General features: G+C 46.1%; 1 protein-coding gene across 13 annotated transcripts in view; it reads left to right on the forward strand.

Annotated features, from left to right (window-relative positions):
* Positions 1-17,166, forward strand: part of ablim2 (actin binding LIM protein family, member 2) — a 118,854-nt gene that overhangs the window by 76,248 nt on the left and 25,440 nt on the right. For 5 of the 13 annotated variants that reach the window (XM_046318746.1, XM_046318744.1, XM_046318749.1 and 2 more), the window contains exons 4-14: positions 2,768-2,880; positions 3,177-3,303; positions 4,274-4,367; positions 9,353-9,440; positions 10,260-10,318; positions 10,983-11,024; positions 11,766-11,843; positions 12,539-12,682; positions 13,804-13,921; positions 14,712-15,041; positions 15,514-15,594. In XM_046318746.1, coding sequence (XP_046174702.1) covers positions 2,768-2,880; positions 3,177-3,303; positions 4,274-4,367; positions 9,353-9,440; positions 10,260-10,318; positions 10,983-11,024; positions 11,766-11,843; positions 12,539-12,682; positions 13,804-13,921; positions 14,712-15,041; positions 15,514-15,594 — 1,274 coding nt within the window. The remainder of the gene's footprint in view (positions 1-2,767; positions 2,881-3,176; positions 3,304-4,273; positions 4,368-9,352; positions 9,441-10,259; positions 10,319-10,982; positions 11,025-11,765; positions 11,844-12,538; positions 12,683-13,803; positions 13,922-14,711; positions 15,042-15,513; positions 15,595-17,166) is intronic. The other 8 variants (XM_046318754.1, XM_046318756.1, XM_046318757.1 and 5 more) reach the window with 5 other exon arrangements.

Below are 17,166 nucleotides of genomic sequence, written 5' to 3' on the forward strand. Positions count from 1 at the left end.
TTATTAAAGTGACCAGTGTTCCATTATTAAAGTGACCAGTGTTCCATTATTAATGTGACCAGTGTTCCATTATTAAAGTGGCCAGTGATTCCATGTCTATGTACATAGTGCAGCAGCCTCTAAGGTGCAGGGTCGAGTAACCGGGTGGTAGCCGGCTAGTGATGGCTATTTAACAGTCTGATGGCCTTGAGATAGAAGCTGTTTTTCAGTCTCTCGGTCCCAGCTTTGATGCACCTGTACTGACCTCGCCTTCTGGATGATAGCGGGGTGAACAGGCCGTGGCTCAGGAATATATACAGGAATATATACAGGAATATATACATATTCTGTTGATTTATTTTCCCTTTTGTACTTCAACTATTTGCACATTGTTACAACACTGTATATACTGTAGCCATACTATGACATTTGAAATGTCTCTATTCTTCTGAAGATATTGTGAGTGTAATGTTTTCTGTTTGTTTCTAACTGTTTATTTTACTTTTGTTCATGATCTATTTCACTTGCTTTGGCAATGTAAACGCATGTTTCCCCTGCCAATAAAGCCTTTTGAATTGAACTGAGAGGGCGAGAGAGAGATAGACTCCTGCAGAGGTTGTTAGTCCAGACTTCACAGCAGTATGTGTGTGTGTGTGTGTGTGTGGTGGGGGGGGGTCTGCCTTCTTACTTTTAAACCTCAGTAGCCTGGCTGTGACAGTGTGACAGTGTCAATGTCGTTGGGGATATGAAAGTGTGTACGTATGTGTGGTTGCGAGTGTGTCCACATTCTTGCACATGTGCGTGTCTCCTTATTCTTGACCTTCCACTTAGTCTGGCTGTGACAGTGTGACAGCGTAGTCCTAGATACCAGTGTTTTCTCCGTAGGGGTGTTGCATAGAGCAATGGGTGATAAACACAGCATTATATCAGCTCTCACCGACTTCTTTAATGACTTGTTCCTTTTATTTCTTATTCTTATTCGTATTTTTAGATTTTCTTTTTAACTGCGTTGTTGGTCAGGGGCTCGTAAGGAAGCATTTCACTCTTGTATTCACTGTTGTATTCGGCGCATGTGACTCATAAAATGTGATTTGATTCGATTCAGCCAAGGCAACACGAGTACCCACTGACAAATCTGTCGTAGGTGACAGGTACACGTCACTGACTGGCTATAGCCAGCAAACTAGCTAGATCATAGAGCTCATTGTCTGCATATGAGTGATCATTCTTGACATACATGTTTATTCCCCAGACATACGAGTGTTGAATCACATCACGCCAGTATCATGTGTTTCAACTCATAAAAGCCATGTCTGTAGCATGTGTTTCAACTCATAAAAGCCATGTCTGTAGCATGTGTTTCAACTCATAAAAGCCATGTCTGTAGCATGTGTTTCAACTCATAAAAGCCATGTCTGTAGCATGTGTTTCAACTCATAAAAGCCATGTCTGTAGCATGTGTTTCAACTCATAAAAGCCATGTCTGTAGCATGTGTTTCAACTCATAAAAGCCATGTCTGTAGCATGTGTTTCAACTCATAAAAGCCATGTCTGTAGCATGTGTTTCAACTCATGTGTTTCAACTCAAAAGCCATGTCTGTAGCATGTGTTTCAACTCATAAAAGCCATGTCTGTAGCATGTGTTTAAGCATGTGCTCATAAAAGCCATGTCTGTAGCATGTGTTTCAACTCATAAAAGCCATGTCTGTAGCATGTGTTTCAACTCATAAAAGCCATGTCTGTAGCATGTGTTTCAACTCATAAAAGCCATGTCTGTAGCATGTGTTTCAACTCATAAAATGTCCATGTCTGTAGCATGTGTTTCAACTCATAAAAGCCATGTCTGTAGCATGTGTTTCAACTCATAAAAGCCATGTCTGTAGCATGTGTTTCAACTCATAAAAGCCATGTCTGTAGCATGTGTTTCAACTCATAAAAGCCATGTCTGTAGCATGTGTTTCAACTCATAAAAGCCATGTCTGTAGCATGTGTTTCAACTCATAGCATGTGTTTCAACCATAAAAGCCATGTCTGTAGCATGTGTTTCAACTCATAAAAGCCATGTCTGTAGCATGTGTTTCAACTCATAAAAGCCATGTCTGTAGCATGTGTTTCAACTCATAAAAGCCATGTCTGTAGCATGTGTTTCAACTCATAAAAGCCATGTCTGTAGCATGTGTTTCAACTCATAAAAGCCATGTCTGTAGCATGTGTTTCAACTCATAAAAGCCATGTCTGTAGCATGTGTTTCAACTCATAAAAGCCATGTCTGTAGCATGTGTTTCAACTCATAAAAGCCATGTCTGTAGCATGTGTTTTGCCCTGAGCCGTCGTTCTTTTCTTTTCGTCCCCGATCGATGTCACCCTAGCATTCTGCGGACCCGGAAATGGCGTCTTCGTAAAAGGAAGTAGAAATGACAGCCAAAATGTAGTGGAAGCAAGAGAAAAAAATGTTGTTGATGCTCACGAAGCCTTTAATTAACATTCTGAGTGGTATGGTTTATATGGAGACATTTCACAGTCACCTTCAATTATGCAGTGTCATGACAGACATTCTTCAGTAATACTGCTCCCTTCTAGGACGTTATGTGTGGAAATGTGTTCATTGTTTGTGTTCGGGGCTACATCTCGCATAATCTGACATTTCAAACATAAAACACAAACAAAAGCACATTTTAGTGTCCACAGAGATAGTGCATTCTGTTGAGTGACCTGAATCTCTGTGCTATTGTGACATCGTACTTGCGTTGTGAACTGATGGTGTCTTGCGTTGTCTGTTGATTGGTAGACAGCCGTTCCCTGCCGGTGACCGCGTGACGTTTAACGGTAAAGAGTGTATCTGCCAAAACTGTACAGAGCCCCTGCCTGCCAACAGCCCTGCTCCCATACAGGCTGTCCACAGTAAGTCACCCTACATTACACTACACATCCTCATCTTTCTTCTCACTATCACTCTCTCTCAATCTACATAGCCTATACAGTATATACTGTATCTCTTGCTCCATTACTTCCTAAACACTTTCCAGTCTGTTTCTTTCTCTCCTCCTGATACATCTCTATATTTATACCGTGTGTCTTTCTCTCCCATTCCCTTATCTCTCTTTCCCTCCCCCCCTCTCTCCGTCTCTCTCTCTCTGACTCACTCTCTCTCTCTCTCTCTCCCTTCTCTCTCTGCCCACCCCTTCTCCCCCATGTAGACTGCTGTGGCTGTGGGAAGGAGTTTAAGAACGAGCAGTCCCTGGTAGCGCTGGACAAACACTGGCACCTGGGCTGCTTCAAGTGTAAGGTGTGCAACAAGGTGCTCAACGCAGAGTACATCAGCAAGTGAGTCCCTCATGACCTTAACACCCCCTCAACACCACCTTTTGAAAAGTGCAGCTTGGTCAAGAAAACCTTTTGATTTCATCTCATTTGAACATTCTGTCATAAGGAGCACATGCCGAACTTCATAAATAACACCTTTTTCCCCATCTCAAAAGTAACAGGTTTGGCCGTAACAGGGGTGACCGTAACAGGGTGGACGAGTTCATCTTAAATCAGCTACATATCCCCTCATGACAGAGAGAATGGACGCTTGTTGTGTGAAACAGGGAGTTTGCGGTTGAATGCAAGCTTCACAAAAATGGTTCTCTTGTAAAAACATGTCCAGCCTGTCTATCGATGGGTAACATGGTTGATGTGTTACGGTTGACCCGCTCAGTTCTCCACCATAAAACACCGGAAAATGGCCGAAAAGAGTAGAACCGGCTCACCAGCTCTTCCACTATGATTTGACTATTAGATGTTCACTGTTTCACCATATTAAAACGAGAGTTCAGTACATGTAACAGGGTTGACCTTAGAATGAGGGACAGATGTAAAATGAATCACTCATCACATTAAATCAATTATCATCTTCAGAAAGGACTTTGTCAACGCCGAAAAAATAACTCGGGCTTTTATAATGACAGTGAAAACTTTGAGAAATTGTGGGGTTAAGTGGGTTAAAATGTGTGTGTTCCCAAGTAGCACCCGATGGGCCCTGGTCAATAGTAGTACACTATACAGGGAAAATAGGGTGCCATTTCGGACAACATCTCTCTCTTGGGTTTCCATCTATTTTCACAGTTCCAGACGATGCTGGACCTGATATGTGACGTGCGTTACTACGCAATTCAAGATAGCTCTCGTTCTGTGTCGGTTTGTGTCACTCTCTTTCTCTCCGATAGCAGCTGTCCGAAGCATCCGAAGGTCACGCAGTATGTATTGAAAGCTGACGGGGGGGGATCTCTGACGTGTGTGTGTGTTGTACTAGGGATGGGATCCCCTACTGCGAGGTGGACTACCATGCCATGTACGGCATCCAGTGTGACAGCTGCAAGAAGTACATCACCGGCAAAGTACTGGAGGTAGGACGCGTTATAACACCTATATGTCACTTTTTATCTGCCGACGGAGGGATGGAAGGATAGATGTTGTGAAGTGGAGGTACGAATCAACCCAACTTAGGTCTTCAAAGTCCCAAAAAGGTTCTCAGCTGTCGTATATGGATGGAACCGCATGGCTTCACATGGATCTGTTTGTGGTGGAGCCACGCATTAACGCATCCACACGACGGCGTTTCCCCCGGTGTCGACGTCCCCCTGGGCTCGCCACTGTTTGCATTTGCGCCGGCTCAGTATGGCTACTCACTCTTATCCACAGACACGTTTCCAATCCGTTAGCGTTCACAGTACTGCATCTCTGCCATGTCTGTGACAGTAAGACTCCGGGTAGGAGTGTACCATAGGCACAGATCTAGGATCCGCTTACCCTCTTCCAATCGTCACCTCGACCATTCGTGGGAGAAACACTACACTGACCTTAGATCAATGTCTAGCGATACCTAAGCCACGTTAGCCTGTTGTCCTGTGGGACTAGACTACAGATATCCCCTATCTATGGCTGCATGTTTAGTTCACTCTATCTCTCCCTCCTGGGTATCCCCTCATTTCACTCTTTTTTCTCTCTCTTTCTCTGGGCTAATGGCTTTGACACCTTCCACTCTCCCCCTCTCTCACTCTCCCCCCCTCTCTCTCTCAGAGAATGACAGGAAGGGAAAAAGAGAGACGGAGAAAGAGAAAGAAAGAAAAACAGGAGAAGAAATCAATGAGAGATGTGAGATGACTTCAGTGGAAAAGAGGTCTCGTTTTACACCGGTGGAGTGGAGGGTCACAGGATACTCTCTCAGCGGGGAGGGAAGTCGGGTAACAGGGGTAGGCCCTAGCTCTAAGAGGGGGTCTTGGCCACACTCCCTGTAACCCTCATTGACGAGGACACAAATATGGAAGCGCAAACAATGATCCCCCCCCCTTATCCCGCTCCTGCTCTCTCACATCCCTCTCTCTCTCTCACCTCTCTCTCGTTCTCTCTCACACGCTCTCCTTTCATAAACATGTATCCGGTTGCCAGGCTCTGAGAGACTGGCGAAAACATAAGAAACATAAGAAATATAATGAGCGCGCGTGTCTCTTTCATCTTGCATAGCATTACATCATCACACAGAATACATAAGAGACACACAGTAGGCCTGTATGTAATTGTCCCGGATATGTGCTTCAGCTGCTGCGGCCTGCCAACCTCAATCAAATCAGTCACAACTGAATAGCTGTGAGGCGTCTGCGGGGGGCGGGGTGTGGGGAGGGTACGTTTTTGTTTGTGTGTGTGTGTGTGTCACAGGGCTACTGCACAACAATGTGCGTAGGGAAATGTGGCTTCCTCAAGGCGGTTTAGCACACCAGCTGCAACCCCCCCCCCCTTCAAAGCAGGATCAGCAGACAGAGATAGTGAGCTCCACCCAGAGATAGCTCTGCCTTCTATGGGCAGAGGGTCCCACCCAGCCAGTCACCGGGCCTGTCCTGCACTGAGGACTCTGTGGAGCCTTGCCTAGGATTCCTGCCCTGCACTGAAATGTCACGGCATTTGGGGTTGATTAACTCATTGAGCACGAGGGGGGGGTTAAGCCAATAGAGGGGCCTTAGGGAGGCTTAACCTGAATGGAGTTTGGGGTCTAAAGGAAGATTGGTAGAACATGAAATTGGTGGAAATTGTTGTAGTTAAATGGTCTGATTGGGGTCTAAGAAGATGTGGGTAGTATTAAATGGCTCGTGTCAAGTGGGTTTATAACTATAGAGAGTTGTGTGGACAATCCATAGAGAGAGGGTGAATAGGGTCACAGCGAGGGTTGAGGAGGTAAGAGGGAGAGAAGGATAAGGTTTTAGGGTCACAGCGAGGGTTGAGGAGGTAAGAGGGAGAGAAGGATAAGGTTTTAGGGTCACAGCGATGGTTGAGGAGGTAAGAGGGAGAGAAGGATAAGGTTTTAGGGTCACAGCGAGGTTTGAGGAGGTAAGAGGGAGAGAAGGATAAGGTTTTAGGGCCACAGCGAGGGTTGAGGAGGTAAGAGGGAGAGAAGGATAAGGTTTAGGGTCACAGCGAGGGTTGAGGAGGTAAGAGGGAGAGAAGGATAAGGTTTTAGGGCCACAGCGAGGGTTGAGGAGGTAAGAGGGAGAGAAGGATAAGGTTTTAGGGCCACAGTGAGGGTTGAGGAGGTAAGAGGGAGAGAGGGATAGGGTTTTAGGGCCACAGTGAGGGTTGAGGAGGTAAGAGGGAGAGAAGGATAAGGTTTTAGGGTCACAGTGAGGGTTGAGGAGGTAAGAGGGAGAGAAGGATAGGGTTTTAGGGCCACAGCGAGGGTTGAGGAGGTAAGAGGGAGAGAAGGATAAGGTTTTAGGGTCACAGCGAGGATTGAGGAGGTAAGAGGGAGAGAAGGATAGGGTTTTAGGGTCACAGCGAGGGTTGAGGAGGTAAGAGGGAGAGAAGGATAGGGTTTTAGGGTCACAGCGAGGGTTGAGGAGGTAAGAGGGAGAGAAGGATAAGGTTTTAGGGTCACAGCGAGGATTGAGGAGGTAAGAGGGAGAGAAGGATAGGGTTTTAGGGCGGTGTCGATCCATGTAGGGTCGGCTGGTTTGAAGACAGGGCAGAGAGAGAAGACATTGTATTGCCCATTGTTCTCTGTGCACCCAACCACCCCTTTTCCACTGCAGTGTGTGTGTGTGTGTGTGTGTGTGTGTGTGTGTGTGTGTGTGTGTGTGTGTGTGTGTGTGTGTGTGTGTGTGTGTGTGTGTGTGTGTGTGTGTGTGTGTGTGTGTGTGTGTGTGTGTGTGTGTGTGTGTGTGTGTGTGTGTGTGTGTGTGTGTGTGTGTGTGTGTGTGTGTGTCAGCCTTGTTGCTCTACTCTGCCTCTCTTACCAAAATCCATTCTGAGATCACCTCCCCTGCCTTCCAGCCTCGTCACAAACACTGTGGGAGAGAGGAAGGCAAAGAGAGATGAATATAGATAGACGAAGGGAGGGAGAGAGAGAAAGGAAGGGAGGAGGAGAATGACGAGAAAAAGGAAAAGAGAGTAAGAGAGAGAGAGAGAGAAAATTGCAGACTGATTCCTGACCTGCCCTCTCGTCCCTCTAGCAGTTCAGCGTCTGGTTGCCATTCTCACTTATCAACACACCCACCCGCCACTTCAATGTCAGTAACCAAAGCACAACGGTATCAAACTCACACCTCAATTTCAAACCTCCAACACGGCAACCCATGACAAAGCCTCGTCCATAGAAAATGCCTACTCATAATTCAAAACCAAAATGCCTACTCATAATTCAAAACCAAAATGCCTACTCATAATTCAAAACCAAAATGCCTACTCATAATTCAAAACCAAAATGCCTGCTCATAATTCAAAACCAAAATGCCTACTCATAATTCAAAACCAAAATGCCTACTCATAATTCAAAGCCAAAATGCCTACTCATAATTCAAAACCAAAATGCCTACTCATAATTCAAAGCCAAAATGCCTACTCATAATTCAAAACCAAAATGCCTACTCATAATTCAAAACCAAACCCTGTCTAAATGCTAGCTTGCTCTCGCTCAGAGGAGACACTGTATTGTTGTTAGTGTAGCATTATCTATTTCCGTCCTCAACCCTGCCATACTTTCCTTGTTTGAATAGGGATCCAATTCCAGCCTGTTATCTCTCTCTCTCTCTCTCTCTCTCTCTCTCTCTCTCTCTCTCTCTCTCTCTCTCTCTCTCTCTCTCTCTCTCTCTCTCTCTCTCTCTCTCTCTCTCTCTTTCTCTCTCTCTCTCTCTCTCTCTCTCTCAAACACATTTTGACCCAGGGGCCGCATTCGGTCTTCAACGAGGTCCGGATGGGCCGCACTGAAAGTGTGTTGTATTTCCTCGCCGTTACAAATTTCATCGTTTTTGGGAATTTTTCCATGCTCCCTGAACTGTCTAGCTGTCATTTCGGTGATTATTAGCAAGTTGGACCCAGTCAAGAAACTGTATGAAATTTACTACACTTAAAAAAAGGGAAACAGAGAGACACATAAACAGAGAGACACATATATGGAGGCAGAAAGGGAGGCAGAGAGAGACAGAAACTCTCGTCAGCTAACCCTACCTAGATGCAATCCACACCATGACATCATGTCATTATGGACACATGCATCATCTCTACCACCTCCCAACAGCTCTGTGGAATTCATGAACGTGTCACGAATAGCGTGTCATCCGACGTTAGCATCTCAATGTGAAGCCGTTCATGTCACCATGGTTATCAAACCGCATAGGTTGCTTACAGGGTGGTGGGATGGATCTCATGTCTACTAATAGAGTACGTGGCTACAATAAACATGGGTGATGTCATGTAAACACTGGGCCGGTGTTCCCTTTCAGACGCCTCGATTAGTTTCACGAAGGTTCGGATGTTCCTAACTGTAGACATAGGTTAGTGATCCCATGGCCAACCCGCAGCATTATCTGCGCCGTGCGCGTCTAAACTGTAGCGTAGCTTGTACCAGAGCACCCCCGTGTGCTCAAGTTGTAGCACTGCACTTCCTTTTGTCGTCATCTTCTGACTCGGCGTCACCTTCGTCTTAATTGGATAAGCTGGCCGGATGGGAATTAGTTTGGACACGCTCTAGGGGACGTTTCAAACAGCAGTGTCAGCAGCCTGTGACACCAATACAACTGTACATCCAGGTAATGCCTCTATAAGTACTTTCTTCAAACTTGTCTTTATATGTGGTTTTTGTCTGGTTGTGGATATACTTGTGTCCGGGAATGAAGGTTATCGGTGTATTTGACGACGAGAAAAAACAAACATCCGTCTCACATTCGAGAGGAAAGACTAAATGTTTTCTCAACCAACTGTGGATTCTTTTATTTCGCCTTTTCCCATTTGCCCCGCCCTCAGTGTTCTCCGTCTCGCTGTGGATTTCCAAGCTCGTTTCCTCGTGCTCAATGTCATTCCTGACCTTTGTAACTTTGTAACCTTTGACCTCTTGTCCCCTTGCCAGGCTGGGGAGAAACACTACCACCCGTCATGTGCCCGCTGTGCCAGGTGTGAGCAGATGTTTGGAGAGGGAGAGGAGATGTACCTGCAAGGTGGACCAACCTCTCTTCTTCTTCTCTCTGTCTCTCTCACTTTCTCTACGTCTTTCTCTTCCCTCCCTCTCTCTCTCTCTCTCTCTCTCTCTCTCTCTCTCTCTCTCTCTCTCTCTCTCTCTCTCTCTCTCTCTCTCTCTCCCTCTCTGTCTCCCTCTCTGTCTCCCTCTCTCTCTCTCTCTCTCTCTCTCTCTCTCTCTCTCTCTCTCTCTCTCTCTCTCTCTCTCTCTCTGTCTCTCTCTCTCTCTCCCTCTCCCTCTTTTCACTCAGAAATGCACCCACGACCCATCCGTCAGCATGGAAACGTCCTTCACTAATAGCCCAGCTGCCATAAAACCACAGTGCATTTGCCCAGTGCTAATGAATTAGATCACAGTGTTAGTGAATCACTGAATGTCCATGGCATGAATCACCTCACACAAAACTCAGCCTTATTATTCACCGTTCTACGGCCCTCTTTCTTATTTACTGCTCCTGGTGCACTGGAGCTGTTGGCTTGGCTCACGTCCGTGATTTACAAGAAACCTGTCTCCATCTCCCGCGGCTTCCTTTCTGATGGCGCAGGAATTCATTTGCTATGAGTCACACGTGTATATGGGGCCGCGGGGTTGTACTCTTGCTTGCCGAACTCATGCCTCTTTGTCGGAGATACCGTGGCTGTGGGGAGAATATGACATTTGAGTGGATGCATCTCACTGTGTTCCTCGCTCTCCCTCTTTCGCTCCTCCCTATTTTTCTCGTTCTCTCTTCTGTCCCCTCCCTCTCTCTCTCTCTCTCTCTCTCTCTCTCTCTCTCTCTCTCTCTCTCTCTCTCTCTCAGGCAACTCTATCTGGCATCCTCCCTGCAGACAGGCAGCCAGACAGGAGGAGAAGAGTAAGGTGAGTTCTCTCTCTGAGACAGGATGACCACGCATCACACTGGTTCTCCACACCCAGGCTTCTCTAAAGTTAATCTCGGACACACCAGTAACGTAATTGCGTCAGATACATAATTAAGTTCTATGGGGGAAGACGTGTTGGAAAATATACTAACCAGGCTAGCAAAGGCTACGGAAACGCTCAGCCAGTTTTGGGCAAGTCCGTGGGCCAAATGTCCCCTCCCGTTACGAAATTGGAAAGATGCGAGCTCCTGCGAAAAATTGTGATTTGTCCGAATGATCAGTGACGGAAAACCAGCGTACTGGAACAAAGTCACTCGTTATGTCGTCGCATCCAACAGTCTGTCGACAGATGCTACTACCATTTATGTCATGCGCATCTGTCCACAAGAGATTACTCGAAAGTAGCTCCACAGTCGAACTATGGCTAGGTCACAGTATCCAGGAGTCATACTGATTCACACCGTACATCACCGTGTGTCTCAAGTCAGGATTCCATCCGTAGAGAAGAAGCAGCACAACTTGACTGACTGGGACTGTGTTGATCTTGATTACCTGAACAAAGGGCACCTAATAAGTGCACTTACTGTGCAGTAAGTCAATAAGCCCAGGTCCCAGACCAGTACTCTGTCCCCTCCCCAATGTAATACACCTGTTGTTCACAGAAGCAGGTCCGGATACAGCTCAATGACGTCTCTGAGCAGCAGGTTTGTGATGCATGTGCAGCCCAGATCCCTTTACCCACCTCCAACCTCTGCATGGGCTGCCCTGACCCCTCAACCTTGACCCCCGAACGGCTTCACGCTCAGTAGCTAGCCACGCCCACAGAGCACTTACTGTACCTAGCCCAGGCCCCAGGATACTCACTTCCCCATAATCCCGTTAGGATGATCATGTGATCCAAACACAGGAAGTGTCTTTACTGTAGTAGTATGGCAATAGCCGAGGTTTGGATCCATTCCATTTCAATTCGGGCGGTGGATTAGGTTGAAATGGAATTTAGCCCCAATTTCAACTCTTAACGGCTGAGTAGGTGGTGGTTAAACTTGACACTGATCACTGTAGCCCACCTGAGCTTCACTAATGAACAACACTATTGTGTCTGTCTGGTGTCACTGTATCAGGAGACTGTTTTGATCACCACTACCACTGCTTTCACCTTGAATGATGCTGCATAGTGTTTTGTGACCAGAGGAGGGGTGAACGTTATCTCGAGTGTTGTTGTTATACTGCTATATGTTAACCTAGGCTCAGAGTTCATCTCGAGTTAGTGGCAGGGTTGTGAAAAATGCTAGTCCCACAGAGAAACTCGCTGAGAGTAGCAATGTGTCGTTTTAAGTTCAAGAGAGATACATGAGAGATACATGTGTTTCTGTCTCTTTCTCTCTCCCTTTCAATCCTTTTCAATGATAATGAGCAGAGTTAACTCCTTGTCGCCCTTGTTCCAGGTGACCAGGACCTCCTCTGAGAGCATCACCTCTGTCCCAGCCTCCAGTGCATCTGGCTCTCCCAGCAGGGTCATCTACGTAAGCGCCACCTCATCTTACCACTAGAGGGAGTCACAGGACAACAGCGGGCCACTAACCCGGGGTCCTGGAGCCCAACAGTGTGTATCACAGGAGGCTGGTGAGGGGAGGACGGCTCATGATAATGGCTGGAGCAGAGCAAATGGAATGGCATCAAATGCATGGGGAATGCATGTGTTTGATGTACTTGATACCATTCCACCAATTCTGCTCCAGCCATTACCACGAGCCCGTCCTCCCCAATTAAGGTGCCACCAACCTCCTGTGGTGTGTATGCAGGTTTTTATTTTATTTTTTATTTCTAGCCCAGCGTTAACACTCCTGATTCAATGACATAATATCGAGATGAATAGTTGATTAGTTGAATCATGTGTGTTAGTGATGGTCTGGAGCAAAAGCCTGCCCGGTCCTGTAGGTCTCCAGTACCAAGGTTGTCCACTGTGATCAAGTCAACAGCAAAAATATATAAGGCCCTTTTTACATCTGCAGTTGTCACAAAGTGTTTTATAGATAGCCAGCATAATACCCCAAAGAGCAAGCAATGCAATCAATTGATTGATTGATCGTCGACTGTGCTAAGTCGACGACGGTATTTCAACTGTGCTCGAGTGAATTGCCTATACCATTATCATTTTCCCATGATCAAAGTGGTTGACGTTAAAAATACTGAGCTGGCGTGTTTCTCTGTGTCCCAGGCCAAACTAGGAGATGAGATGCTGGACTACAAGGACCTTGCTGCTCTGCCAAAGATCAAGGCGATCTACAACATCGACCGGCCAGACATGCTCTCCTACGCTCCTTATGTCAGCTACCCCTCAGAGGAACGACACTACGGAGATGTAAGGGGGGACACGGGGAAGGAGCAAGGGAGCTGCGTTCTCTTTTTCTTTCTCTTTCTCTCTCTCCATAAGCCAACCACTGAACTGACCTTTATCCGTCAGTCTCGTGTAGCCTTACGCAGAAAAAGTATCCTTCCTTCCTGTTTTAAAGGAAACTCCTTCCCTCCGTTGAATCACAGCTCTCTCCCAGCCTAGTTGGCTAAAATGTCTTAAGTTGGAGTTGTTTTGCTCCTTCCCTCAACATTCCCACAACTGTAGACATCGGGAGGGGTATAGCAAGTAAGCAAGTCATACTCATTAAACCCAACGCCTAAGGAATGTCAGAGTCATGCCTACAATCATGTTTGTTCGGTTAACTCATGTTACCTCAGATGATATGAGTTCATTTGACTGAAATCAAATCGGATTTTGTTCGTCACATGCATCGCAAACAACAGGTGTAGACTAAAAGGGAAATGCTTACTTTACGGGCCCTTCTCAACAATGCAGAGGGAAAGAGAATAGAGAAGAAGTATAAAAAGTAAATAAAAGTTTAAATAAATACACAGTAAGTAACAATAACTTGGCAATATACAGGTGGTACCAGTACAGGGGTGGAGAGCTTTTTGAGGATCTGAGGGCCCATTGCCAAATCTTTTACTCGTCTGCTTCTGTCTTCCCCTCTTTATTTGTAGTTACCCCAGTTGCTCCAACAGAGGTAAAATATGCCTGGACCTCATACTGAGCTCTACCCGGACATGACTCATTTCAATGTTTCCCCATAACTTTGTTTTATGTTTCCTCTCAAATGTTATTGATGGCTGTGTGTTAGACTTGAAGTGTGCGTGCCTGTGTGCGTGCCTGTGTGCGTGCGTTGACGCAAAAGGGTGGTTTTCATGGACATTCGCACACTCTACAGTGATTGATCCCGATCATCAAAATAACATCAGCGAATCCCCAATAATCTGACGTGGAACACACATTCCTATGATTCCGTGGTATTGCACCCCACCGCGACGGCAGGGGGTCGTGAACGTTCCCGCGAACCTTCCGTGTTCGGTATTTGGCTTGTGTCCGTGACGTCCTCAGTTGCCCTCCTTGTGTGACGTTGCGATGACGTAACTTCCTGTCCTGGTTTCCAGGGCGACGGAGAGAAGTCTCCCCGTCAGAGGAGGCCCTCCAGCCCCAGCTCCAACAGCTCCCAGGGGAGGTATGGAGGGTACACCCCGTCCCGCTCCCCCCAGAACTACAGCAGGCCAGGTAGGTACCCCCCCTCACCTCCAGCGAGCAGCAGTTCAACAAAAAAAAGAGCACATAGTAAAATGTTTGTACATTTGACATATAGAATGTTTGTACATTTGTCATATAGAATGTTTGTACATTTGACATATAGAATGTCTGTACATTTGACATATAGAATGTTTGTACATTTGTCATATAGAATGTTTGCACATTTGACATATAGAAAGACGTATAGAGTTGACATATCGGAAAGTAGAACATAGTATTTAGCTGTTATCTGTATGTTATACGTTATTATAATAGAATAATATGTACAGTTGTAGTCATTAATATACAGCATTTGCATATAGTGCATGACAGGGTTGGGATCCGTTCCATTTAAATTCCAGTCAATTCAGGAAGTACACGGACGTTTGAATTGGAATGTGGTTTACTTCCTGAATTGACTGGAATTTAAACTGACCCCAACCCTGGTGTATGATGTAATATTTATGTGCATCATATTCCAAAATGTACCCCCTCATTTAAGCCTCGTCTTGATTTGCCACGCTCATTCTATTACTTTAGAGAGCACGTGTTTTTTCCAAGATGCTGTTCTTTTTTTTTCCCCTTGCAGAATTTTCTAACATTTCATCAATATTCATTCCATTGCTTCTCTTTGAATGAGATGGTTATGCCATCACTTTTTTACATGGTATTACCACAGAATCTGTACTGTATTTGTCTATTGGGTATGGGACAGTACTATGGACAGCGTCCTCTTTGACCTAAAGACCATCTTGTCCTTCTACACCATCTTCCCCTACAGAGGATCTTTATATGGCCAGTAAAGCAATGGGTAATAGATACAATGGCCAGCCCCTTGACTCCAGCTCCCTCCCCCGCTCCTCGGCCTACACGGGGGGGCCTAAGTACCTCTCCCCCTTGGCTAGGGACTTCTCTTCCCTCCCCATGCACTACTCAGAGGGCCTACCCCCTAAGTACCCTGGGGCGCTGCAAATGCCTGGGGGGATGACAGTGCCTGGCAGAATCTCTCCCAGGGGCAGAGTCTCTCCTGGAGGCAGAAACTCTCCTCTGCCCCTTAACCCTACCACACTGGCCATGCTCCAGCAGCACAACTATGTGCCCTACTTCAGAGGTAGCTAGTCCTCCCCTGGTCCCTAGCGCGCTGTCCTGGACCCATGGGGCCGCCGGTGTGGAGTGCAGTGTCAGCTTTAGACTTGATCCCCGGCTCTGCAGTGATAACACTGCACGTCCCCCATCCCCAGCTGTGTACAAACTCTGAACTAATCGATAGTTAAATTAACAATGGCACCCAACGAGTCACACAATGACTGTTTTAGACCTATCGGTATTACATTTCTGTGTGCTGTGTTTCCCACAATATCTGCATGGTTTCTGCTGTTGTTGTTTTGACAGTTTTACATAGAATAAATGCCTATTGTTTCTCTAATGTCAGCACCGCCACAACCCCCCATCAGAGTTACCATAAGCACCATTTTTCTACACAAGTGTGGTTCAATTGTACCCCACGCGAGTATTCCCCTACCCACACAGGTGTGACGTGTCAAACCACCTCCCTGTGCTTCGTCTCCACCCTCTCCCCCTAGGCCTCAAACAGGACCCCCTACTACCACCTGAATCTAAACCTAAGACGTCCCTGCATCTCAATTTACCTCCTCACAGTCACGGTAACGCACCAGATCCCCCTGGTCTCTATCGCTCTGTTTCTCTTTCTCTTAGCATAATACTGGATTTTCTTGGTGTGCATCAAGGTTGTGTGTTGGGACCCCTTAAGTTTGTTTTTGCTTGCCCTTTCTATTGTCTGTGGACGATCCTATTTGTTGTCTTCAGGTTGTCTTAGTCTTGTTGTGCATGAGAACCGACTGTAATTGTGGATATTTTCGATATACTGTTTGTATTTCAGTTATGCTTGACATGGGAATATTATTATTATTATTTTTTTAACCTTTATTTTACTAGGCAAGTCAGTTAAGAACAAATTCTTATTTTCAATGACGGCCTAGGAACAGTGGGTTAACTGCCTGTTCAGGGGCAGAACGACAGATTTGTACCTTGTCAGCTCGGGGGTTTGAACTTGCAACCTTCCGGTTACTAGTCCAACGCTCTAACCACTAGGCTACGCTGCCGCCCCAAATATATTGATATTGGGGGAGAAGATGGCAGATTACTTCCTTATTTTATGTTTCTATGTTTGGTGGGATGTAAGTGTTGTACTTGTAACCTCAAATGTTGGCTTGCCCTTAACTTGAAATGGATTGCCTGTTAGTGTTTATGTTGTTGTTGGTATTTTGGGAACCATGCCTTGCCTTAGAGTTGACTGTTGTTATTCAGTGTGTTTCAGCCCTTTAAACCTTTGGTGTCCGATGGTGATTTTGTATGGAGTGAGTGGGAGAAACTGCAGGTGGTTGGTTTCATGGTTGTGGGAGGGTTGCTGACAGGGAGATATAAGTTTGGGGGTATACGGTATTATAGTTAAATATGTCGGTCTGCGGTCTAGTTTGGAACGAACATGATAAGTCACAGTATATGCGAACAATGAATAAATGTGTTTGACCTAAGTCAACTCGACCAAAACCTTGACAAGTGTGGGAGTAGGCCTACTTTAAAATCACGAGTCACCTCCAGTTTCCCTCGGAGAAGAGATAAGAAAAAGTGATCACTCAGCTGCATTGCTTCTCCTAAGCCCCAAAGTCAGCCAAACCACGAAGGCCTCCTTAGATACCCATCAGCTCTTTTTTTTATTGTTATCCAGATTTACGGGTTTTATCACTGGAGACACACCATGATACTCGTCTCAATGATGGGCTGACTTATGCCCCAGGACTTGAAGGGATTGTGACTCATTGGGTCGCTGGAGATAACTCACGCCTCATGAGTTAGGAAGAGGGAGAGAGTAAAAGAGGGTGGAAGAGAGGGGGAAACCAGAGGTAGAGAGTCATTACATGGAATGGGGGTTGGAAGAGGGTCACTTTTTGGTCTGATAAGAATTTGAGGTTGAACTCCCCCCATAAAGAAGTTGGAGGGGGAAACAGCCTTGAGAAGGAGTGAACGAAAGTAGGAAAGAGAGATAGAGAGAGATGAGGTTTGACCTGAGCGTTAGTACTGTAAATCAGAACTCCGCGGGCCAGGCTTCGGTGGTTTTTCCATGAAAGGCGGAGAGATGGAAAGTAAAAGTTCTCAGCGAGCCAAGATGAAAGAGAGGACTGAAGGAATGAGGGAATGAAAGGGAGGAGAGGAGT

This window comes from Oncorhynchus gorbuscha, linkage group LG21, assembly GCF_021184085.1.
Source record: "Oncorhynchus gorbuscha isolate QuinsamMale2020 ecotype Even-year linkage group LG21, OgorEven_v1.0, whole genome shotgun sequence".
NCBI classification, from domain to species: Eukaryota; Metazoa; Chordata; class Actinopteri; order Salmoniformes; family Salmonidae; genus Oncorhynchus; species Oncorhynchus gorbuscha.